Source organism: Pagrus pagrus, assembly GCF_965226575.1.
Source record: "Pagrus pagrus genome assembly, chromosome: 10".
Lineage (NCBI taxonomy): Eukaryota > Metazoa > Chordata > Actinopteri > Spariformes > Sparidae > Pagrus > Pagrus pagrus.
In genome coordinates this window covers 26,719,153-26,746,234 of record NC_140194.1, presented here as the reverse complement: position 1 = coordinate 26,746,234, position 27,082 = coordinate 26,719,153, and the positions used below count along the sequence as shown (strand labels likewise).

The following is a 27,082-nucleotide window of genomic DNA, read 5'->3' as shown; positions in this document are numbered from 1 at the left end:
ATAATTGCAATTTAACAAATTTTCCAACATCACTCAGGGATAGATGACCTCAATTAGTTTGTGAGTTACAAATCATGGCATGGTGTCCCAGTGGTGTTCATCACGTTTCAGTGTCCCCTGGAAACAGGTTCCACTGTTGTCTGTGCTAGGAGAGGGAAGGGATGAAAGTGAGCTGAAATGGAAATGCAAACTGTTTTGCACAGAGATGCATTTCACACGTCTTCTACCGAACACAACCATTTTTGTTCTTTAACTTTGGATAAATGAGTCGGACACAATTAACCATAAACTAACACATAAGGGCAGGGCAGGTAATCACCCATGAGGGAAGCACACGAGGGCAGGAAGTGCACGACCTGAAACGAGACAAGATGTGAGTATCTGTAATGGGTCGGGTTTGGACCAAATTGCAAGACACACTGGGAAGAGTTAGTAATGAGTTTTATTTCCCGAGACCAGCAGGTGACCGGGGGAGGGAGAAACACTGAGAGTCTTAGGGGGAAATGAAACCCACTGGAGTTACGGCTGGAGACTCCTGTAGCTCAGCCGAGGCGGAAACAGGCAACCAGGAATCAGGCAGGACACAGACGAAACTCGTGGTCGGGAACAGAAGGTGGAGATCTTGACCAGGGCAGAGACGAGGCCAGGAGGTCAGGACAAAGCAGGGTCAAATCCTGGAAATCCATCCGAGAAAAAATGCTGGAAAGTCTGTCACAAAGGCAAAGAACAATCTGGCAATGAGTGAGTGAGCCAGAGGAGTCTTTGTACTGGCTTGATTGCAGATGAGCTGCAGCTGAGAGTCCAGGTGAGGTGAGTCAGGCAACGAGGTGGGTGTGGCTGGCTGGCAGGTAGGAGCAGAGGTGAGGTGAGTGGAAAAGTACCGTAGCTGCAGACTGTGGCTGTGTTCCAATTCAGGGTCTGCATCCTTCGAAGGGTCATTTGAAGGCCAATTACGTCACAATGCCGCGCGAAGGCTGTCCCAATTCAAAGGCTCCTTCAAATGCACCCCACAAATGCAGCCTTCTTTTCCCCTTTTTTGTGAGGATGCACCGCTACTATCCTTCGAAGCCTCCCATATCCCAAAATCCTTTGCGTGCCCGAAACAGAAGAAAGAAAGAAGGAAAATGGCGACATCAAGTTGTGATCGTCACTTTCGCGCAAAGGCCGCATCCTTCGAAGGATGCAGCTCCTGAATTGGAACACAGCCTGTGAAAGTATCAACATAAAACAGGAAGTACAAGACGATGAAACGTGGAGAACAACAGAGGTAACTTAACTCGTGGGACAAGACATTGTTGTGGTAAGCATGCAGCTCAACAGCTGTGTTTATGTTGTGCTTTAGTCACTAACATGACCTTATCCAATGAACAAAAAGACAATTCAAAATTCATGTTTCAACCTTGGAATATTAGCTTACCTGATGAAGGTTGGATGACCAAAACATGGTAATTCATAAGGCCGAGGAATAGCTCTCCTGGTGAAGTGCATGCCTCATGCAGGCTACTGAGTTTGAGACCATGTGTGTAAATCCTCCCTGTAGCTTTTGCTGCATGGAGTAAAATGTATCCATCATAGAAGCTTTCATTTCGAACCACAAGAAGTTCTTTAGACTTCTATGACTGATGGTGAAAAGATGTCTAAAATCAGTGTAAACACGAACATTTAACTCTGAATGGATTTTTAATTTTGAACCCTGATAACACTCGGACATCGATAGTGAATGTTGAAAAGACGTCTAAGAGGCCATCATTCTGGCTCTCCACTGGACGTCATCATTTGGATGTTTTTGCTCAGTGGGTAGCCTCATTTGCTTGCATGCAATGTGCATACCTACCCATGTAGCTGCCATGTTAATTTGCCTGAACATATATATGAACATAATGAACGTCTCCATGTTCTAATGCATGATGCACAGGTGTATTTATGTGTTTAATGATGCCGACAAAAAGAGCATTTAAACAGCCTTCTATTCTGGTGCCTGCCTACTGCCTGTTGGGTGTCTGCCTACCATCTCTGCTGAATAATGTAACAAGTGGTGAGTGGTGTGGGTGGTAGAGAGGGATGGCCTCTACTCAAAATAGACTCCAGTGCAAAAGCAGAGAAGACTTCAGAGAGGAGATACAGTAGCGCACACTTAGTTATGAAACAGCCCTGGCAGCAATGGCAGTCTGCAGTCATTTATACAGGCAAAAGCACTGCAGCTAGGGCACAGTCAGAGGGGTTTTAACAGAATCATGCATCACTACAGGGACTTTACATTGGTTTAGGAGGAGATTGTCTTTTTTTATTGAGGCAGTAACACTCAGAGGTGTCAAAGAAAGTGTGTGTGTGTGTGTGTGTGTGTGTGTGTGGAGGCTGTCCTGGTTCATCCCAGGAGTGAGCAGAGCAGGTGAAGCACATAACAGGCGTGCAAACAGCAGCCAGCTCTGATGTTGGCCCTCCGGCCAGTGAGCCAGGAGTGGTCATCTCCTCACACACACACACACGCACACATGTAAATATTGCTAACAGAGGACTATATATCTACACTGACCGAGAGGGGACCTCCACTGTCTGTGGTCATTTTGAAAAAAACAAAAATAGAATAGAAAATGTACTTTGAAGGTCTTTCCCCAGGATATTACCGCAAATGTGTTTCTCTCTCTCTCTCTCTCTCTCTCTCTCTCTCTCTCTCTCTCTCTCTCTCTCTCTCTCTCTCTCCAGTGTGTGTGTGTGCAACCTGAGCACACGACGTCCTCGCTTTTTTTTTTTCCCCAACTGAGAGTGAACCAACTCCAACTTTCTCCAGGGCGGGCGAGCGGGCAGTTCATTCTCTCAGCACTTCGGGAGGATGGAGAGCGACTAAATGGAGCAAAGAGGAGTGACATTAGCCACGAGGCGCGGGAAGGGGACACTGATGGCACGCTGCTAATAAGAAGACATTTGCGCGCACGTTCCAAGGCGATCACCGAGATTTGTGTGCGTGCACTCAGCAGCAGCAGCAGCAGCAGCAAGTCTTCTTTTCCACTGTGTGTGAGTGTGTGTATGAGTGTGTGGCAGCGGCGGATGCTGCGCTATTTTTAGAAACAATGTTGCGGTAGAGGAATCAATCAAAAACAGTGCGCCCGTGACAAGCTGCTGCTTCTTTTTAGTAATCCTCTGAGATTCACATCTAGGCGTGCGGGGTCATGGGATAGGACGCTGCGTGTCATATCTGTCTTCTGGTGCAGCAATGTCTTCTCCTCCGAGGCTCTCCAGGAAAGCACACCGGTGGACTGCAAACTTTTGCGCCATGGGATCCACTCCACTTCACAGCAACAGCGGGACCTCGCGTAGTTTGGTGTCTTTTAGAATTTTTAAACAGCACCGCAGTTTGGGATGTGAATGAGAACCACTGACAGGATAAGGGACCGACAGGGACAGACAGTAAAGCGGACCGTCTCCTCGCCCTCTTCACTTCTTCTTTAAGTGTGAGCACAAATCTCGCCGGCTCTTATGGGAATTAAGCACTCGTCCCGCTGCATGCTCCTCAGGAGAAAAATGGCGGAGTCTGAGAGCATCGAGGTAAGTGTGAGAGACACCTTTTGATTGCCTTAACTCAATTGTGATTGCCTCCCGGGTCCTGAACGCCTCCCGTAGCGTGTCCGCTACCTTTAAGCAGAAGTTGCACCTCGGACAGAATGCAGGATGCTGGCTGTCCGGATGAAAGAGCAGTGTGAGTGATGGGCTCCATCTCTGCGTGCATGTTTGCCCCGAGAAAACAGGCATTTTTACGCAGAGCGTGCGTAAACATTGAATCTCCCAGTATTATGATATCTCAGCATGATCTCACTTTCATGTATTTAGATGACAGGATGTGACAAGGAGAATCTGCTCTCCCTCTCCCTCTTACGCACAATGTTCCCACCCGTTCTCGCATAGATATCCCTCAGAAGGCGTCGTGAACATATCTAAATGTAGTTGAATGTCTTTGCATTAAAAGAAGCAGTTTGAATGAGGCACAGTGTGCGCATGGTGAGGCTGAACGGGGCAGAGCGTGTTGCTGCTTCACGCTGCGCTGTCCAAGGTACTGCAGCAGCTCGCAGGCGCAGCGGGGAACGCTGGGACATGATGTGTGGAGCAGATTTTGAGGGGAAGCAGGATGAGCCGGAGACGTGATGTTAATGGCTCTCTGCTGGGCCTAAATTGGGGGGAGATCCCCAGGACGCAGGGAGTAGTTTTTACTCGACCCCCACCCTTCATCCCCAAATGCGCATTATCTGACACATTTCACATAAGAGTTCATCTCGGTTTTTGAGCTGTGATCTCAGAGCAGCACAACACGAGTCTAATGTGTCACATCTGCATTCACAATGTGAGTGGCTACCGAAGGAGCGGTGCTGATACATCTCAAAGTAATGCTTGAAAGATTCAAACGCCCTGTGGAGATGGAGACAGCCTCATGTTGCTTGGTTAAACATTCATCCAAAAAAAAAAAAGTTTCATCAAAGCAAGTTTGTTCACTCTCAAGATTTGATCAATGCACTCACATCTGAGGGCAGCAGGCACCTGATACATCATAATGAGAGGATGATGCCTGGATGGGATTCTGGTCTTCTGCCATACAGCATAAGTGCTGTATGGCAGAAGACCAAAGTGGATCTCTTTCCCGACTGTTAGAGGACTTTTTTCCATGAAGTGATCAGTTAGATGCTGATTTCCTCTGACCTTACCGCAGTAAAAAGCCTTCCATGCAGTAAGCCACCATTGACTTTAATCCATCTGTCTTGTACACTGTAAAAACAAAATAAAAAAACAGTAATATTCCCTGAAGCTGAAGAGCCAATATATACTGTAAATTAACAAAAGATAAGTAGGCTATTTCATAAAAACATGCCCTCATTTCACATGAGATCTTTATTTTTTTAACAGTCCCCATTATTTCAACCAGGCCTAATTCAATATCAAAAAGAATATATTTAAATCCACTAGATCCAGATTTTTATTTGGATCCGCATCAAATAGTGCTCATAAATAGATACAAGACATCTAAATACACCTGATTTTTTTATTTTATTTATCAAGATCCCTGCAGGAAAATGTCAAATAACGCCCTGTCTTGCAATGTTAAGGAAAGTAAGAAAAAATTCCTGGATCTTTTATCCAAATCCACACCAAAAGTCATTCGGGTCTACTCTGGGCTGAGACCCATCCTCCATCCAGGTTTTGTGGAAATCTGTTCAGTAGTTTTCATCTAATCCTGCTCACAAACCAACCAACAAACAATTGGGCAAAAACATAGAGTCAAGACGTGTTGTCACAATGAAGTTGCTAACTTTTTTTAATGTATTGCTAGAAAATTGATACAAGCACGTTTATTTCATGTTTTTGTTTAAAATTTTCAATAATTATACAAGATGTCTTTCAATTAACACACAAATGTATGTAAAACTACAGAGCCAATACTTACGGTTACTTATCACAAATTTGATCCTTTTTTAATATATATATATATATATATATATATATATATACATATATATATTTGAATGTGAATTAATCTTGAATGTAAAAAATAAATATTTTTATGTAGAAAAAAATGTCTACAAAAAAGTATGGTCATTCATAGTTATAGATTGTTCATGTAATTTTATTTGGTATTATACATGTAAATTCACTGTTTTTGTGCTTTTACTGATATTTTGTGTGTATTAGTTGTGTAGTAGTTTTCTGACACTCAGTTTCTCCCTTGGGGGATTAATAGTGTAACTATCTTATCGTATTGTATGGAATCATATCGTATCATATCATATCGTAATTAAAAAATACAGGGAAAATCTGTAAATTAAACAGGAAAAATGCCGTACAATAACAGATTTCTTTTTTACAGTGCACCTTTTTCCAGCTATGCAATGAATCACCAGGTTACCCTCAAATGACATATAATTTACCATACAAGTCCACTCACTGCCATTAACCCTGACCTCAGTAGTAACAGGTACAAAGTGACCATGTGTGCCCTTGTACAGACTGTGTAACACAAGTACCAATTGAATGCCCTTCTCAGATAACCATCATCACCTCCATGTAGAGGTGAGGATCCAGTCTGAAATAGAAGCCCAAATGTGTTTATCCGTCCGCAGGGTCAGAAGCAAGGACATGTGCCACCCTCTCTTCCCTGTGTCGAGACATCTCAGTTACACTCACTGCAGCTGCTCCCCTCTGACCGTACTGCACCCCAATCTGCTTTAATCCATCCTTTAATGACAGCCTGCAGCAATTCTGTTTTTCCACATTGCAACTTTTAAAAAGTCCTCATCGATTCTATATTAACTTGGCAGCCTTAATCACCTCTTCGGTGGCCCTGTCTTGTAATTATTGACTCTAAGAGTGTTGGCCTGAGGCCAGCTGTTTATCAAATCTGTCTTTTTTTTGCTTTCCCTGTTGTCATTTATCTGCAGTCTTTCCTGGGAGCGTACACATCTCATAACTGAGCTTAGTCTTACTTTACTTTTTAATTTGCTAAATATAAATATATCAACAAGTAACAGTAAAGTCTCAGTGGTGGGTTAAAATGCTGCACTGTACTGAAGTGCCCCCTCTTCAGATCAGCATCATGGCTTAAAGGATTAAGAGAAGTTCAACAGTTGGTCAGTCCTTTTTAATTACAAGTCTCTCACAATGTACCTCGTCTTTTATATAACAAACAATCAAATCTTAAAGAGACAGTAGCTAAAAAAGATGTATGTATACAGTACGTGAAAACTGATGTGTTTTTTGGAGCATTAAAGCATATAAACCTGTTCTAGCAGTAACCCGAAATATAATTATGAACCCGGAAATGAGCATAAATAATGTTTAATATTTGCAAATTAGCACTAAACACAACATACGGCTGAGGCTAATTAGTTTTGTAGGTATTTGGTCATTTATTTAATGTATGTCAACATTTGATGACAGTTTGTGGAATAGTTGGGGAGATATTTCAGTCAGGGCACAAACTGTCTAACAGCTAGCACGGCTAAAAACGCTTCTTCAATGCATCTTTATTGAACACCTGATATGTAATTAATCCAGGTCAGCTTCAGTGTGAATGCACCATGTTGTGGCCAGTTATTTGCCCATATAATTTCCTCACTCACTATGTCCCAGTCATGTGGCATTTAATACTCAGCGGGGAAAGAGTAATTTAATGGCCGTTTTAAAGGGATAGATGCAGGAAGATGAAGGAGGAAGCGGACGAGGAGGAGGACGAGGAGGAGGAGGGTGGACAGAAGCAAACAAGCAAGAATCAATGTCACTGACAGAAATCCTACTCTAAGTCCACTTGATCTATGTGACACACAGACTTACACTGGCCTTGTTTGTCACAACAGTATGACTTCATCTATTTGTAAGGTTATCCACCTTTTTGACTCTGTTATACATCAGCCTTACTCAATTTCTGTGGATTATTGTTCCAGTCTAAATACTCTCAAGCTGATGTGTCTGCTGTCCATTGTCTCAACAATGAAGATGGAGAACTGCCTTCTGCAAAGCTAATTGGTCTCAGCCGGAGGTGAACATGTGTCACATAGACTGAAGTTCTGAAAGGTAAAGTCAGAAAAATTAATGCAAGAAATGGTTTGAATTCCAGCAGCGGCAGCATGTGTCAGAGTGTGCTGCCAGATCAGACTGTATAAATGCAAATTTCATGCAAATGCACGAAAAAGGCAATAATAGTAGTGGAAAATACTATGAGGAGTGATGTATTTGAGATGGAGCTTATATGCTGCACCTCCATACGATTTCCCGAAACGCAGAACTTTACATTTTGTCCTCTTCCTTTGTTTCTCCTCCCACGTTAAAAATGAAATATACTGTTGTGAAAATACTGAAGCAACACTGTCAGCCACCTATTTTGGTCCATCTTGCCGATTATTTATGTTTTATTTTTAGAAGCCTGTAAGTTGGAATGAGAAGACACACCAGAATGGCTTACTGGCTCGAAATACAGAGATGCTGGGAGTCTGTTTCTTTTTCTCCTTCTCCACACACACACACACACACACACTGCTAGACCTTCCCTGCTGGCCTCAGAGGTGATAATCAGAGCGTTATGGGTGGACCTTCTGCGCAAAGCTTTCTTGCCATCTCTGCCTTCTGTTGACAGACAGGCCGACTTCATGTCAGTGATGAAAGTATCCTCTCGACTCAGTGGGCTCTCTGGACTCCGTGAACTCACCAAACTGCTCCACGAAACACTAGACTGATAGATGAGCTGAGAGGCTCAAATGGAAATGTTAAGGGGGATGGCTGATAAGTCGAAGCCGGTCCCTGTCCATGAATACAAATGTCTTCCTGTGATATTGTTGATGCCGAGTTGCTGTTACTAAAGTGGTTCACCTAACAAGAGTCCTCAACCTTAAATGAGTGTTTTTCTTCTTTATCTGTCTCCTTCCAGCAACCGCAGCCACAGCCACAGCCAATCCGCATAATTCAGTCCCAGTCGGCGCAGCCCACCTCGTTGCCCAAGCCGGTGCCTTCCATCCAGCACACCACGCGGCCTCCCCTGCCGCCACATACACCCCATGCTGCCAACCTGCCTAACTGTGCTGGGCGCGGCAAGATGTCAAAGTTCCTCAGCCCAGAGGAGATGACCTCACGTGACTACTACTTTGACTCTTATGCACACTTTGGTATACATGAGGTACGCCTGTATGTCCTAGTGACAATCATTGACGGATGTTTTTTTCTGTTTTCCTATTCCTGGGGTAGGGTTTGACGTACTGGGTTAGAGTTCGAAGGATTATTGGGTTAGGGTTGGAGCTGTTGGGTTAGGGTTGGACCAGACAGTAGGAAATCTTAGGAACCAGAAATTCAGTGTGCACATTCCTGTTTGCATTTCTGCCACATCTTTTATATGAACAATGTGGTTCATGCACTGCCTGCAGTCAATAGATCATCCTGATGAATGTGTATCACCCCTCAAACACTCACTCTCCATCAGCTCTGCATTTTACATGCAGATTTTTGCATCAGCGTAAATTCATTAATAAAACTCACATCTGACAACATATGTGAGCACAAGGGTTTCATCCATCACATTGTAAAAATGAGTGTAAACACAACTGTGTTTGGAGATGCAATAGATCAAAATGACCCAGGAAATATCCCTCTAAGACTGAGTTAAAGTGTTACATGGACAGTTATGTTTCTCGTTTCTCTTGGTCATAAAAGATTTAGAAAATGTAGTTAAAGAACAGTTTGATCTGTGCTGCGGTTGCTCAGACAGATGCTTTGCCTTAGATCTCAGCTATGAAGAATTGGATAAAATATCATCATAACCAATGGGAGCAATGGCTAAATTACAAATGTAAGTTGTAAAAAAATGTTTATTTTCATTTAAAGGAGCCCTAAATCATTTTTCCATTGATTTTGGACAAGGTTTCCATTATTTATGCGGTCTGAAAATAGAACAGAACCAGGCAAAACTAGCACAAATCTGCAAAGCATTCCAACTTTGAAAGGTCCCATTGGTAGGAAAAGTAGATATCTGAGTCTCAAATACTGACGCTTTTGTTTCCCCCAACTCATCAAATACTGATTCTTTGGGATGGCGTCCAACACGAACTATAATCCCAGAGCGTCAGTAATTGGCAAGTTGGGAAATCAACTTTCTTACAGATTTGACCACTTAGGCCATTAAAGCCTTCATTATACTCTAGGATGAATGTGGCCATGTGTCAGCTCGCACATGGACAGTGAAAGGGCAGGTGTTTCTATACACACGCCTGGACGTTTGTTGACTTTGGCTGAACAATGTGAAATGTTAAGAAAGCAAACAGCGTGTGCAACTGAACAAGAATAGGACCACTGATGAAATACAGTTTAACTTTCCAGTGCATGTACACTCGTTGTGCTTGTAGTGTGGACAGTCCCTCACAGATCTGGGTTAATTAATGTCACTTGTCTCCATGCAGATGTGGAAACCATGAATTGGTTGTACCAGGCACCCCCTTTCTCTGCTGATGTTAGTCTCCATGTTGGTTTTTTCCTTAATTTCTACTTTCTTATTGTTTAGACTTCTCTACTGTGTGTTGGTAAGGCACTTTAATGATGATTGTGTGTGACGTTTTTCCTGACCTGAGCCTCCTAGGTAGCTCATCCTCCTGCTCTGTGCCGCCCTAACAACCAGCAACGGCCAAATGCTAACTGTCAGAGATGGTTAGAACCATGGTTGGGGTTACGGTCAGCCAATCCTGTCAAAGGACATGAGATGTGGACACGGGCAGAGAGAAACTCCTGCCAGGGATGCAGATGCCCTGCTTAAGATCCACGCTCATGTGGACGTCAGGGAGAATGGTGGAGGAATGGAGCAATTTTGATTTCAATAAACTTAACAGTCACCTGTAAATATATTTAATATTAATTTCTTTATTTCTTAATGTGTCTTACAATTCCACTATTCAGGATGATATTTTTATCTTTTCTATCAGACTTCAGCAGCTTTGTAGATAAAGGAAACCTTTAGTATTAGAGTTTGTATAAGAAGAGTTTCAACTGCGACCTGTGAAATGATTTTTCAAAATACTTTTAGATGTGGGTCAGATGTATTTCTGTCATTTCTGGACATTCCTCACACTCACACATGCATGAACTCCGGCAGACAGGAGTTGCAGACAGGCTGAGCCTGCGGGCTCATGGGATTTATCCAGAAACACCAACTATGGATTTGAATGTAAACCATTTGGCTGAGATGTAATAGAGTAAGATTAGGTGAGGCCTGTGTGATATTTGTCACCGCTCCACTGCAGATACCACAGCAAATCCAGGCACCCACCGTCCAGCCAGTAATTCAGCAAAACAAATTGTCGCTCTCCACAGGGGTTAGCTGTGTCAACATCCTCCTTATATTATTTGTCATATGCTAAACCAGGAGATGCTGAAGGACGAAGTGAGGACGCTCACCTACAGGAACTCCATGTACCACAACAAGCATGTCTTCAAGGACAAAATAGTGCTGGATGTCGGGAGCGGGACTGGGATCCTGTCCATGTTCGCCGCCAAGGCGGGAGCGAAGCACGTGTATGGGGTAAGACGTGTTTCCTTTATCATGCTGAACCATCGGGGTCGAATAACTGTGGAGCCCGGCCTGACAAGCTGCTCACACTGTGTGCATGTGCTGCATGTGTACGACTGGTTACTCTTTAACCATTTCTCGCCAGACTCCCTTTAATTCTGGAGGAATATCTTCCGTGACAGGCAGGTGATAAAAGTGTGTGGCCTCTCAGGCAGGTTGACAGGCTGAGTGATTTTGAGAGCTATTTCTGTTAACGTGTACTGGGGCAGAAGTAATTGCTAGTCAAGGCATGTCTGAGGATGCACGCTAGATACACATCGCTAGTTTGGGATAACCACGTGGAACCTATTTTTGTACCGCAGCTCCAGACAGCGTGGTTTTGCTCCAGGGGAGGAATGATTACCTTGGAATTGCCACAAGACTTGTTCTGAGCTACTGGTTGGCATTATGTGTTTGTGTGTGTGACTTAGCTTGCGTCTCATGTTTTGCTTTCCTTCCCTCTCCTGCTGTCTCGCTCAGTTCCTCTATCCCTCTCTTTGTACTTTAAACTGGAATATCACTTCAGTTTGTGCTTTTACTGCTGTCCATCTGGAAGGGTTTTATCCACAGAAATGGGGCTAAGATTTTAGGGATTTCGTTCACCTTTGATTTAGATGCTCTCAGTTTGAGCCCCGGACCAAAGCTCATACCTTAATCATAACACTTCATGTGAAAGATGGGCTCGTAAGGTGGAAGGACTGGGCTCTGGGCCAACAAGAACACCACTCTGTCATATGGACCTTGTTACATAAAAAAGGAAAATGATGACCTCTATTCTGGATCCCATAAAAGAGTCCCCGGCTCTGAATTCCATAAGTAACAGAGCAATATCTTTTCTAATAATATATCCCACATTTTGACGACAGCCATAAATAATTCACCTGGAACCCAAATGTATTTGAAGACAAACACTTAAGGATCATTTGCTATTTCTTCATTTATCATGTTTTAAAGTCGTTCTCCCCACAGTGTGAAATTAATATGTTTAGTCAAAAGAATACAGCACATACATTGCTCGGGCTAATGTTGTCAGCAGAGGAAGTACACATTAAACATCACAAACATGTAGCAGTATGCAGTTTGTGGGACAAGCCCTGATATAGACCGTGCAGATTGTGTGCTACCTGCTCAGCACAGGTAAATGAGTGTGAAACCAACAAGCAGAATATAAGGCAGGAACGTAAAGTTAAAGCTGCTGTAAGTGATTTTTAAGTGTTTAATAGCTCTGTATTCCAACAATAATCACTGTAATAGAGTGTTTGGTTCGTAACCCATGTCACCCCAAAACAAGATTTCTGGTATCCGTGCCCACTTTATCCAATCAGGACAGAGAAGTCCATAAGGAGGCGGCCCTGTCTGCTAATGAACACACAGTGACATGGAGAGGAGGGAGGGGACTGCTGACTGCCAAACGGACAGGAGATTAGCTAACGATGACAACACTTACATCTGCTAGTTCTAAATAATAGAGACAGAAGAGAGCTAGATGCTTTTCTCAAAATTTAATGGACCATAAATGGGCCAGAGTGTGTTGAGCTCAATGCAAGATGCCCACTTTAGACATTAGACATCAAAGCTTGTTCATGTTAGATGATGGGACGATTTACTTTCTGCCATCTAGCAATCAAAAATGCATATGGCATCTTTAAATTCTAACATTTACAAGTGTGTCCCTCATCTTGCTTAGCTTGTTTCAAACAAGTGTTACAGTATGTTGTCGTGACACCTGGGCAAAGTTAGAAAATTGCACTTCCTGTGTCTCCAGCGAGAAGCACTATATCGGGAGCCCACAGGGAGGACTACATGACAGTGACTCCTCCTGACACTAGTGAGAGGTGCAGGAGGCACCGTGTGAGGGTGTGTTGACTCTACACACCCCCCGAGGCCTCAGTACTCCCACTGAAGCATGACGCTGATGGACATGTGGCTAATGGCTGTCTAGATGAGGAAGGAGATGAGGAATCATTGCCAATTAGAGGGCTGTCAATGGCAACACTCGCCAACAGCACAGCAATACAAGTGCATACGCATGCATACACCCGGTGCAACATTCTCGTTTGTTTCAGTTGCAGCCTTGTTTTAATGGGCAGGTGCGTCAGTGTTGTGTGTTTGGTGTCCGTGGGCGCCACCAGCAGCATCCTGACTGGTTCTCCAATAATAGGTAGTGGAGAAATAAGGGCGCTCCAGGGAGGCAGTGTTAACGGCTTTGGCTACATACATGTGTACAGTGCACTGCTTCTGCAACTGTCAAGGTTTTTCTATAAGTATCCCTTACAAACAAACAAGAGCTCTCCAAGATATTTCTCAATTTGGCCATCTCACAGTCGGTGTGTCGCTTGTAGAGCACGTCTAATTGGTTTCTGCCTCTAAAATAAAAGCCCAAATAGACAAAGGGCGCAGCCGAGCGCTTCCATTTTTCAGCCTGCTCTCTGCACGAGGGTCCCTGCCTGGCTTTACCTTTTTTTTTTTTTAACGACCCAGAGCTCCCAGAGTTCAACCAAGAGTCTGCCTGATTATGACCAGATGAAACTCTGTTCCACACACCTCCAGTCCCAGGGTAGGTGGAAGAGAGTGCTCACTCTCAGGTGGAAATCTATACCCGCAGGCTGCCTGACGCTGTAAGAGGTCGGTATTGACAAATGCCTCCTGCTGAATTATGTTTTGTTCGGATGCCAACGCCGAGAAGCGTCCAGAGTTTATTCTGACGAATTAATGTGCGTTATTGTGTTGTTACTCTGTTATTGCTGGCACTTCAATAAATCATCTATTATTGGTACAAATTGTGTCAAGCAGCTCAGGATGGAAAAGACAAGGTAGTAAAGAGAGGGCATGGAAGAGAGAACTGAGACAAAGAAAAGGCAGAGAGGTTAGGATAATTTGAAAGAATTTAAAATGTCAAAAGAGTAATGAAACTAGACGCTGAAGGTCCCTTCGGAGCTAAATGGCTGGTTGCAGTTGAGCACTGACTAATCTTCACCTTAATTACTTAGAGTAAGATGCTCTGGCAGCGATTCAGAGGCTGGTCACCCTGTAATATCTATCCCTTCATACTCTTTTATCACCCGCTGTTTTCAGATTGACTCCAGGACGCTTCTTGCATTGCTAAATTAACCTCAGTGCATGGTGTCGGATGATAATTCCTCCCTTGCTGGTTACCTGCTGCAGTCAGGCTCACGAGTCACAAACATACTGTAAGTGATAAAAAGCTACTTAATGCTATCAAGCGCTGCAGACAGGGAAAAAAACCTTCGACAGAACAGCTTTTTGCGAACTCAAAGCTGGGCGGCCAGGTGCAGCTGCCCAGTTTTTGCGATCTTTTATATAGAGAAAAAGTCACTGGGAAGTGGCATCAACTAAAATAGGTAACCAGGTGCAGGCTGATAGTGTTTCATTCAGGAGAGGAATGGAAACATTCCACAGAGAGATACTCAACAAGGGTGACCTTGTTTTCTACCCCACAGAGAACCTGGTGATGGCTACAGGGTTGGACTCAAAAAATAAAGACTCAATTCTGGACGTGTCTGGATGCATTGTGATAAATCCAGTGGCAGCGAGGGGCGTCATGTTAAAACAGTGAAGGGATTGTCACTGCCTGTACATGGGACATAAATGCTCATCACTCTGCCACTAACCATCTATGAAAAAATACTGTCATCTGTCTTTAGCAGTAGTGGAACTTGAGTACTTCCATTCTGTGCTACTTTCTACTTCTACTTCACTACAGTCAAAGAGTACTGCATGTATTGTGTTAGCCACTTGTTACAATCACAGATCACCATTAATAATATAAGGGAGACTTAAAGAGATTTCTTTGGTTGCTGTTATTTTTTCAACATTTTTGTCAAGCGGGGATGCTCTTGAAATCTCCTTGGTCAACAAGTACTGATAAATAATAAATTAAAGATGAAGGATCCTTCTGTTTCCTAACCCACACAGAGGGACGGGATAGTAGTTATTTTTGGCCTTGTCTTTGCGGCTGAATTTACAGTACGGTTGCTCTTGTAGAGCCCCAACGGAAACATAGTTTGTCTTTTAAACGAGGCATTCCAGTCGATATCAGTTCAGCAGGAAAACATTAAAAGTCTCCTGAATCTGCATTATAGGCAAACTGAGGACATGTTATTGCAAGAGCACGAGCCATTCCGTTAAAGATATTCCTCCTAAAGCTTCCCACTCCTTCATTTATTGTCACTTAATTCGTTTTTTTCTTTTTTCCTCTGCCAGATTGAATGTTCCAGTATATCAGAGTACTCAGAGAGGATCATCAAGTCCAACCACCTCGACAGTGGTAAGAGCTGCAGCTGTTCCTCTCTCCTGTTCTCTCCTTTCTGATGACACTGCACTTCTTCTGCAGAGAGGGGAGCAACAGACCTGGTTAGAGTCGTGACAGAGATAGTGAATGAAGAGGAGGGAGAGGGAGGGAAGGAAGGCTGGCAGGTATGCACGAAGGACGAGAAGCAGAAGAAGAAGATGGGTGGGATTTGTGAGGATAGACCCGTGTTAATCATTCCATGCTGCACTGAACCGGCTCATTTGTATTCATTTGCACGAACACGCTCCCAACTTATGTAAACTTCAAAGCACATGGTTTAATCATAATACTTCAAAAACAAATATCCCTGACTGTACATCTACCAAATGCTGGCTCCGTAAACCTCCCTGTCAGCCAGTGTCCTATCTATAAACCTATGAATATCAAGTATGCACCAGTAATTGAGAAGAGAGTTAACACACTGCTCTGACTGACTTTTTAAACTGTGAAGAGGCAGGAAGCAATCACCGGTTGGAGTAACAGGGCTCACATGTCATCCTGACAGACACTTGTATCACCAGGGAAACTCTTCAATAACTTCTTGACGAGGCAGAACAAACAAAGCTGAAGTCAGCTAATCCCAGGCAGGGCAAAGATCCACGCCTCCTCTGTAAATCCCAGCTGGGCAGATTTCTATAAGAACATTATGGCTGCCATGTTAGCACACAGTGCACAAACAAATGTGTCACCACCTAGAGTTTATCTTTCTTTCTTTCTTTCTTTCTTTCTTTCTTTCTTTCTTTCTACTCCTACTTACTTATTTAGCAACTTACTTAGTTACTTATTAATTACTAACTTACTTACCTATAACTCACTCATTTACTTACCTACTTACTTACATACTAAGTATTTAGTTACTTACTACGTACTTATTTTCTTTCTTGCTACTTACTTAATACTTACTTCTTACTTTCTACTTACTTAATACTTACTTCTTACTTACTACTTACTTAATACTTACTTCTTACTTGCTACTTACTTAATACTTACTTCTTACTTACTACTTACTTAATACTTACTTCTTACTTACTACTTACTTCTTACTTACTACTTACTTAATACTTACTTCTGACTTACTACTTACTTACATATTTACTTACCTGCTTTATTTCTTTCCAGTACTCTGCTTCTGCCACAGTACGTGTATTGATTCTGATTTAAAAGACACGTTGTTCGTTGCAGTGATCACCATCTTCAAAGGCAAGGTGGAGGAGGTGGAGCTTCCTGTCGAGAAGGTTGACATCATAATATCTGAGTGGATGGGCTACTGCCTCTTCTATGAATCCATGCTAAACACTGTCATCTTTGCCAGGGACAAGTGGCTGGTAATGATGTGTGGAGTGTGTGTGTCGATGTGTGTATACACTTGATGTTGTAGTACAGTATGTAAGTTTAACCTGCAATAACATCAGTAACAAATACCCCTGGGAGAACTGGGAAAAAAACCCTTTAACCTCCTTTTGTTATCATCAATTGTTTTTTTTAATATGATTTATATGATCACAAGTAATTTGCAATACTGTCTCATTAAAATGAGGTAATAATAAAAAATCAATATAAACTTATACATTTATTTTTCTATTATCTTTTGTTATTGAAAATTGATAGTCGTAGTCACATAGTCCAGTCTACTGTATATTCCAGTCTGCACGCAGAGGGAACAATAACACTGCATGATTTAAACTTGTACTTGTCTGAGGAATGAAATGTCACCAATGCTGTAATGTAGACCTTTTGTAATGTGTTCAGGATGAATTGTGACTTATTCTCTTGCCTCCTCTGTCAAACAGAAACCCGGTGGATTAATGTTTCCTGACCGTGCCTCTCTGTATGTGGTGGCCATTGAGGACAGGCAGTACAAAGACTTCAAAATACATTGTAAGTTCAGTGTGAGAGTGTGTATGCGGGACTGGATGTGTGTATTAGATCTATTAGAAACCCTTTGTAGCTCTTGGGTGGCCATAACCAGGATTATGTCTTTGCATTGTAAATGAACCGTGGATGTAGAAACACACCTCCACACCTCCGCCTTGTGCTCGCACAAGCGTGGGCGCTCTTCAGATGATTTTGAACTTTCCCTCAGGCATAACACTGGGGGCGATAATTGATATTGTAAGTCAACAGGCCTCTCCATCTGTGTATCATCCCACTCTGAAGCTGTCAGGAGGACTGTGGGCGATGTTTTGCTGCTGGACACAGAGCATTAGGACAGCGTCAAGGTCTGTGTGAAGCCAGTGCACAACCCAGATGACAAAAGGCACGCAAACAGAACAATAGCCAAAAGGCCTCCTACTCACACTCCCTCTTACATCTGGGAAGTTACACAACCACACTGCACCATAAAATATCCTGATAGTCATATACAGTGTGAATATTTCCAAAGTCCATATACCTATGTTCAGTCTGACATCATTAAAGCAGCAAGCTGTGAGAGGAGCACAAATATGGACCACAAACTTCTTTCTCTCAGGGCACATGGTCCAACATGACCTTTCCACTCAGTTCAAAGTGGCCTTCTGGAGCACTCCAGTATTCTGAGAGCATCCTGTAGTCATTAGTGCTGCTCTGAGCTGCACGCTGCCTTGGTTAAGTGGGCAGCAAGAAATGCAAATACAGTACATTACAAAGTCCCCGGGGGTTTGTGACCTGTTCATTATCACCAGCTCTCCGACTCACTCAAGCAGCTCTCTCCTTTTGGGTCACGATAGAGATGTTTGCTCACACACCATCTTAAGGAGCTTAATGAATAATGTATGGCATGATTCTTCCAAAGCGGTGTATCCAAGGCATGAGGGGAGGTTGTGTTCAAGGAGGCTTATGTTTACAAATCATCTACAATTACAATGTGAGTCCCATCCGTCAAAATGAGAGCTGTTTAAAAACTCTCGGGTGGCTGGGAAGCTCTTTGAGTAAGGCCCCTGACACACCAATGTTGGGGACATTGGTGAGCATCTTTGGCAGTAACTGTTGTGTAGTGTCCCACACCTCTGGTACTTGTCAGCCCTGGTGAATGCCTTTTTGGCCGATTGATCATGTAGAATTGGTGGTGGACCCTGTCAGTGAGAGGAATTACTCTGATTGGCTGTTCAGATACCTGAATCAGTGCATAAGAGGAGAAGCAGAAAAAGAAAGAGAAAGGTCCTCGAGCCTTATGCCCTGATTCCCTTGAGTCCATGATTTAGTGCGATTTCTCCTTATTTTCCACCTCTGTCTTTTCGCCATTGCCATTTCTAACTTTTTATCAGACACATTCTTGATTAGAAGTGGCTATATTAGCAGAAGTAGTGAAAGAAAACCCTATATCATAACAATGGTCTGTATATCTGCAGTCTTGAGTCTTCTGGTTTCCCTTTTTGAATGACGAATACAGACTACTGCTACTTGGCGGTATGGAGAGGTATTTCCTTTGATGCAGTTGGCCATCAGCTGTTTTCTTTGCGGTGTGTTCAAGTGCCGAGACTAATGGCCTTCGCCATAACTTCTTTGATGTCACTATGGCATGTCCGGGCCCTATCACCCCAACTAGTGTTGATTCACACCGGCAGCCCAACTGCTTCCCCTTTAAAACTGGCTAAACTGAATCAAAACTTGAAAAGAAGAAACAGAATAGAAAAGAAATCATGGTGGCACAGTCACTCAATGATGCTGTATTTACCAGGGTGGGAGAACGTGTACGGCTTTGATATGACCTGTATCCGTAATGTGGCCATGAAGGAACCACTGGTGGACGTAGTGGACCCCAAACAGGTGGTGACCAACTCCTGCCTCATCAAGGTGAGTAAAATATTGACAATATTTTCACTGATGGCAGACGATCAATTAATCCCAATGCCAGACTAAATGTCAGCTGTAGACCCAGTGCAGTGCAGATAAGAGTTTACATTAGGGAAGTCAGTCGGTCAGTCCACCACTTTGATCCAAACTGAAATATCTCACTACTATGTGGTTTTGAGTGAAGTCAGTCAGATCCAATCAGCTCCACCCTCTTATCTAATTATGACACCTACCTGCGCCAAAAAAACAAGATGGCAGTGGCCGTAATGCCAACTAGAGGCTATGAGACGGTACTCCACACACCAACTGTTTGACTTCACAGTAAATTAACACCTGCCAAATACCTGCAAAACTAATATTCCCATCAGCCACAGCTGTAGGCTACATTGTGTTTATTAATGATTAGCTAATGTTAGCATGCTAACAACTAAACTAAGATGGTAAACATAGTTAGGATTACACCTGTTTAGGTCAACATGTTAGCATGTTTGCGACTGGTGTTAGCATTTAGCTCAAAGCATGTGGTACTGTACTGTATGTGGCGCGGCAGCATTACAAAGGCTACAGGAACCATGTGACTAGATTCAGACCTGCCTGTAGTGCTCTATCAATGCCACTGATGGCCAATTCAACACTAACAACGATCCAGAATCATCTTTGTTGAGGTTCAAAGTTTCTCTCTTGACCTTGGAAACATCATTTAGTAGCTGTTCTGGAGCTTTCAATCACATGTCATGATATTCAGAGTTTAAGTGGACGGTCAATTGTAGATGTTCAAATTTCCATTTCATCTCAGCACATCAGGAACTTTTCATCCATGGTGGCTTTAAAGCTGAGGTTGAGAGCTCATTCTTGAGAGCATTTGAGGGAACAGTCTTACCAGAAAAGGTCCATTTAAAAGCTTTTCTGGCGCTTTGAGTCACAGTCTTTAAGCTAACATGTACATCGAAGTCCTTTAAATGCCCAGAAAAAATGGAAATCTTAAAGGGAATGTTGTGGTCTTTTGATGCGGGGTTGTATGAGGTACTTGTCTCCAGTCAGTGTATTACCTGCAGTAGATGACTGCCAGCTCTCCTCCTGTGTGGAGGAGCAGTGCAGAGCACCGGCAGGGAAGCAGAGATTGTACTGCTCAACAGGACCGACAGCAAGACGTATTTTAGCTACCTAAAAGAAGGTACACCTAAAGAAAATATATGTCTGGTCAAGTGTACGCTATATTTGGAACATTTTTGGCGCTTTACCGTACAACATCTGTATTCCTACACACAAGCCCAGCTCTGCCTGCCCTGTACTGTATCTCTGACGCCAATGAAAAGCTCCAAAAATATTTTTTTAGGTCGCTAAAATACAGTAGGTCTTGCTGTTGGTCCCGTTTAGCAGTACAATGCTCTGCTTGCTTGTCGGTGCTCCGCACTGCTCCTCCACCCGGGGGGAGAGCTGACGGTCCTCTACTGCAGGTAATACACTGACTGGGGATAAGTACCTCATACAACCCCACATGAAAAGACACAAACTAGCACTTTAACATATAAATTATCATGACAATGGGGCAAGATCATGTGATATGATCGAACGAACCAAAACAGCTGCTAAATGGACCTTTTATCAACATTTTATAATACTAATTATCACCAAGTTTTAATGATACTGCACACACTTTTCTAATGCCTGCTCACTGTAATGTAATAAGGAGTAATTATACTGTACAATGTCAATATATTACAGCTGTCCCATAGAAAATGCCAGTAAGGTGGCTAATATGGACTATTATGCAGATATGCTGCATTATTACAGTGGTAAACCACACACACACACATACAGTACATACATTAACACAAACTATTTAGTGACATTGATTGATTGCTAAACAAATCGCATGCTATGCTGTGGCTGGTATGAGTACAACCTTGCCGTGTGGCTGTCGTCCTGTCTGCGCCTCTCACTGTGTGGATTAGAGGACTCAGGCTGCTGTGCCATGCATGTCAATAGCAGCCTGTCTAGTCCTCCTGATTGTTCTCCTTGTCATGGTGACCTTATGGCTGCCGTTGATTAGACGGCTCTGCCCCGTCTCACCTCTGTCCTCGTGGAATATTGCTTTTTGATCACTACTTGACTTCAGTGTGGCAGTCTTCATGCTGCTGATTATCAAGCAGCCGGTTTTCGTTTTCTTCAGACAGCCTGTTGTTTTAGGTGCATGTAAATATAAAATCAGCAAAGAAATCATTCATGAGAGCATAAAAAATCTCTATGAAGCTGATGGGAATGCTGCTTGTCTTTGGGTCTTTGAAAAAAAGGGAAGCCCTACAACAATGATACTCGGCTGACAAGCTTTATTGTCTTTAAATGGATTACTGAACGGCATCATTAAAGTTGTATAGCCGAGGAGAAGTACACATAGGACCCCGTGTTATTAAACTGCAGCTTGAAACTTTGGTAGCAACACATAGAGAGGATCATTACCAAGTATAATCCTGCAGAAAATAATTAATTTAACATTAACAACCTCCATGATAGTGCTCTTACATTTTTTATTTTGCCTTTAGAGTAAACAGCAGGAGGGTAAACATTGCAGTGCATCGCAGTATACTGCTGTCTTAAACTTAGAAATATGACTTTGAGAAGTTTATACTGCATGTAAATATCTGGAAAATGTGTTTATGGGAGTGATTATTCTCTAAAGACAGCAGGGGAATCTGACATTAATATAGCATCGTGTTTATTGCCAACAAACATAAGGCTCATTCCTCCACAGCAAATGTGGCATCTGGCACTAAAGCCAGCAAGCAAGCCGCGCATATTTATTAGCGCCGATGGTACATGAAACAAGATTATCACACCTCTGCCTACATGTTTACCTACAGGGAAAGGTGAACGTCACTCCGCTCTGTTACTCAATCATCAAAGCTAACATGATATGTTGGCGCGGCGCCGTTCAAACGACAGTAAACCGGGATCTGGAACATGATGTTCTCTGAACCAGGCCTAGCGGGACGGCGTGGTAACAGATACCCTGTTAAACTGACTCGAACCAGGGGACATCTACAGATATGGGGTTGCTAGCACCGTGCATGCATTAACACCTGGAGCTTGTCAACAGTTAGAGCTCCCAAATGACCCCAGGTCCCCTACGCTTGCCCTACCCACACAAGGGTCACTGGCTTCTTTTTTTTTTTTTTTTTTAACTCTTTATTTGTAATTTTCCAAATATCATATAAACAAACATATTCTTTGTTTTACAAATAACCATATAAGAACAATCCCAACAAAGACACAAAGACGAGCCAAACCCAAAAAAAGACTGACAAACTTGTCACGGACAATGGACAAACCCAAAAAACAAAACAAAACAAAAAAAACCCAAAAAAAAAAACAGACAAACAAACAAACAAAAACAAACAAACAAAACAAGTGCACCTAGCATTCTTTATCGCAGGATTGTCCAAGGGCAGGTGTAAATGTTCAGAATTCCAGTTCCAAACCAGGTAAACTGTTCACATAAGTTATTAGAGGGTTCCAGGTTTTGTAGAATCTGTTGATGGAACCGTTGAGGGTACATCTGATCTTTTCCAGCTTGACGTTCTGCATAACGTCCCTGATCCAGTGGTGGTGAGATGGAGGAGTAACAGCCTTCCATTTAAATAAAATCAAGCGTCTAGCTAATAAGGAGGAAAAGGCGATGACCCTCTGTAAATGAGCAGGGGGAACAGATCCTGTTGGATCAGAAAACAAACCAAAAACAGCAACCAAGGGAGAAGGTGAAATGTTATAGGCATAAGCATTAGAGATGACTTCAAAAAAGGATGACCAGAAAGGGACAAGTTTCGGACAAGACCAAAACATATGATAGGAGGTAGCTGGGGTCTGTTTGCATCTGTCGCATAATGGGTCTACGTTCGGAAATATTTTTGCTAATTTAGCTTTTGAGAAGTGTAACCTATGCAACACTTTAAACTGTATTAAAGCATGTCTGGAACATATGGAAGAAGAGTGGACTCTAGTAAGAGCCATCTCCCATTCCTCATCGGACAGCTGGGCCCCTAAGTCATTTTCCCACTGTTCTCGAATATGTGAAATAGAGAGGTTACAGCTATCCATGATATTCTACCCTTATTCAGCGTATTAACCCTTAATAAAGAATCCAAACAGGAAGAAGAGGGAAGTGTAGGAAAATTAGCAAACTTTTTGCGGGTAAAATCTCTAATTTGCAAGTATCGCAAAAAATTATTATTGGTCAGACCGAATTTTTTGGATAATTGTTCAAAGCTAGCAAAAGTATCATTGACATACAGGTCCTCAATACTATGAATGCCCTTGTCATACCAAATTTTGAAGCCATTATCCAATAAAGATGGTTGAAAAAGATGATTACGTATTATCGGTGAGTGAAGAGAAATACTCTGAATACCCAGACATCTTTTGAACTGATTTACAATGCGTAGTGATTGAGTTACAATTATATTATCCTTAATATTATTCACTAGCGATGGTAGGGGTGCACAAAGTAAGGCAGGGAGTGAGTGTGGGCTGCTTGTAACCTTTTCAATCTGAAGCCATGCAGGAATCCTATCATTCCAATCTTTTAACCACAGAGAAATGGCATTAAAAGGGTCACTGGCTTCTTGGCGGTCATTAGGATCTTGACATCACCCCAGCTGGGTGTAATGGTGGTCTCATGTGTTTTTGCAGGTGGAAGTGGTACTGTATTTCTTTTATGGCTATGTTTTTTGTCTTCTTGATATATTGCATGTGAAACTAGAATGGCACACAGTTAAGTGCATACCTCCGCCAAGGCCCAACAGTCTCCTTTAATTCAACTCGACAGCCCAAATCACTCTAAACTCTAAACCACCCATTACTGCTTAACCATAACTCAAGCAAATGAAATTGCAATTATTCTCACTCGTAGACAACAGCCACCGTAATAGGCCAGAGCTTTTTTCATCAAGATCCAAGCATTATTGCCTGAGAAATGAATGAAAATGTTGAAAATGCCCTACCTCGCAATGTTAAAGGAAGTAAGGAGAAGTTCCTGTAACTAGCCATGGAAGAAGCTGACTTCCATGGCTCCTTTCCAAGTTTTAAAATCGACCTACAAGCAAAAAATAAAGTTTTCTTGAAGTTTTTAAGCCGGCAAGCTGTTTCCCCTATTTCAGATAAGCTAACCAGCTGACGTGATATCTTCTTAACTAGCTCTTATCAAGATAGCACATCTATTCTTAGCTGTTTTATGTACTCGGGTGTAAATACATTAAAAGCAATGACAAATCTGGAGTAAAACTCCTTCTATGTGTACAATATGAAATAATCATATTCCAAAATGCTAAAATATAACACACAGGGGAAAAGGGGTGAACAGAGTTTTGTTTATGTGGTCCAGATATTTGAGAGGAGTCCGTCTCTTTACTCCAACAGGAAGTGGACATCTACACGGTGAAGACTGAGGACCTCACATTTACCTCATCGTTCTGCCTGCAGATCCAGAGGAACGACTACATCCATGCGCTGGTCACCTACTTCCACATCGAGTTCACCAAGTGTCACAAGAAGACTGGTTTCTCCACCGGTACGCTGCCTCAGACAGTCGCTTACTTTACATACAGCGTGGCTGGGATCATGGTGTGTGTGTGTGTGTCGTGTAAGCGTATTTAAAGAATTAGCGCTACAGTAATGTATTACAGTGATGGTAATTATAATCTAAAAAATCATTCATCTCCATTTTGTCACCAGCCTACACACTGAGAGATATGAGTACAGTTTCAGCAGTGAAAGTCATATTCAATATCACCCTCATGTCTGCTTGAAGTGCAGCAGAGCAGGAACCCTGCTGAGGCTGTGGGTGCTCTCAGTTCCTTATTAATATGCCATCTCCCTTGATTGCTTCAGTGAGCCATGTAGACGGGAAATTTGCAATGTAGAAGAAGCATGACCTTCTAGTTCGCAGAGGAAAAATAGAACATGATGACCTGAAAAGTGCACACAGGAATAGTTCAATATTTTGAGAAGATGATCCCTACCATTTTTATGTTGGTCCTTTAAAGGGGCTCCGAGGAACTCTGTGCTGGAAGCCAGTCGTTAATTTATGATTGCAGACTCCATTTCTAAACAACAGTCAGCCACTGTTGCTCACTGTTAGCAGAGCAGAGCTGACCTACACTGAACAATCCTGAGTCCAGCAGCATTAAACACCTTAAACAAATCATCCACAGGTTTGTATAGGCAATCGAAAGAGACAGGGAAGGTCATGATTTCCATATCATGTTACAATACCCTCATATATGGCCAACAACAAAGTGATTAATACATGTCATTTGCTACAAATTGTTCCATAAGCCTCCTTTAAATATGAAAATATGGGTGGTGGCAGATGGTTAGCTTTATGTAGCTGAACATGAAGATTGGAAGCAAGTTGTTGGAGACTCTCAGACAGAGTCAGGCTAGAAATTAGCATCGCCCTGGGTCCCTCGACAAAAAGCCTGTGGGACTTCTCCACTGGATGTTGGATTACTGCAGAAGATAAGCTCTGTGGTGAACACAAGTTTATGATTCTTACATGTTTTGTTAAGCAAGATAGTCTTCACAGATAAAAAACACTTTTGTGATTTTTGTAGCGTAAATTAAATTGCAAGAAGTAAAAAGCTAATGTTAGGCTATTAACAGACTACACTGCTGTCTTGCTGCACAATTACTACAAACGAATTTCTATAAACTAATCAACATACAAGTTGTAAAGTTAGAATTCAAATAGTCCACAACTAAAGTCGGCCTGTAAAGACGGACTAGTGAGTGGATGAGTCTCTGTGTGGTCGACCTGATGACGTTTAATGTCCACAACACCTAAGCACTTCATAATTAAATTGTTGGACATTTAGTGATGTATTTAATGTTGTAGAACAAAAACATTTTTGTCTTAAGTCTATTGTAACTACAGACCTTATTTCAGGCATTTAACCTAAAACCCATTCAAAAAACTCACTGACTTTGAGGCGAGGGAACCAGAAGAGCAAAAATGCGAACTGATATCCGTTTTTTAGGACTCATTACTACAGCACTGTAAATGAACTACAACAAATTACTGAAAATGTAAACATCAACTCATTTTTGTAATGCCAAGAGGCACCTAGAGCAGTGAAAATACTTTGTGGTGAATTGTGGGTATACCTCATGCTGGTAGCAAGCTCTTCATTAACTACTGCAAGGGAGTTACAATGAAGGAAGAAGGGAGGAGGACATTGCCGGGCTTCTTCTATATAAACTGGAACCAAATTTCATTTTATTGGGCAGACAGAAAACATCCGCAAGCAAACATTTTATGTGGAACCAAATGCTCCCAGGGAGGACAGCTTCACTAGACACTTGTGGTAATAATGTCGCTGAAGTAAAATGGGGGTAACAAGCTCAAAGCATCCCAGAATATACAGTGGTCCATTCATCAAGCTTATTGCGTTTCATCCAGTTGGTAGCTGCCTAGTAGTATGGGGAGTTTCTGTGTTTAGAAATACCTCTACTCATAGATGAAAGAGCATTTCTTCCAAACGTGGTCTGTGTTGAGACTCCGAAGGCACCTATCACAATAAAAGTCACTGTCTCTTTACTGTAGAGCAGTTCAGATCAGGCTGATCCAAACAGTGCTGGGCTGGAGATAATGAACAGTGTCAAAATCTGTGTGTGACTGACCTCTAGTGGTTGTGTCACTGTAACTGAAATGAAACAGTATGTGTAGTAGAATGTATCTGTCGGCTCTTTGCTTGTCAGATTAAAGCATCACCAGGGAAAGAAAATATGTATCCAATCATTCCCTAACCCCATCTGTTTCTACCACACCAACCTCTCTTCTTTTGGTTTTCTGTAAGATTCTCTGTCAAACAAGTTCATCCAAAGCCAAGGCTTGCCATCGATTCCCCATACAGTCCTGAGAGAAGTATCGTATCAGACACACA

At 42.5% G+C, this 27,082-nt stretch overlaps 1 protein-coding gene across 2 annotated transcripts in view; it reads left to right on the top strand.

Annotated features, from left to right (window-relative positions):
- The first annotated feature begins 788 nt into the window (after positions 1 to 788).
- LOC311263989 (protein arginine N-methyltransferase 8-B) overlaps positions 789 to 27,082 on the top strand; it is a 31,275-nt gene continuing 4,981 nt past the window's right edge. Inside the window, exons 1-9 of one of the 2 annotated variants that reach the window (XM_084364468.1) lie at positions 789 to 805; positions 2,789 to 3,543; positions 8,402 to 8,647; positions 10,877 to 11,032; positions 15,284 to 15,347; positions 16,554 to 16,696; positions 17,162 to 17,249; positions 19,030 to 19,145; positions 24,558 to 24,708. In XM_084364468.1, the coding sequence (XP_084220594.1) occupies positions 3,475 to 3,543; positions 8,402 to 8,647; positions 10,877 to 11,032; positions 15,284 to 15,347; positions 16,554 to 16,696; positions 17,162 to 17,249; positions 19,030 to 19,145; positions 24,558 to 24,708 (1,033 nt within the window). In that variant the 5' untranslated portion in view covers positions 789 to 805; positions 2,789 to 3,474. Of the gene's footprint in view, positions 806 to 2,754; positions 3,544 to 8,401; positions 8,648 to 10,876; positions 11,033 to 15,283; positions 15,348 to 16,553; positions 16,697 to 17,161; positions 17,250 to 19,029; positions 19,146 to 24,557; positions 24,709 to 27,082 lie in introns of those variants that run through there. The other variant, XM_084364467.1, reaches the window with a different exon arrangement.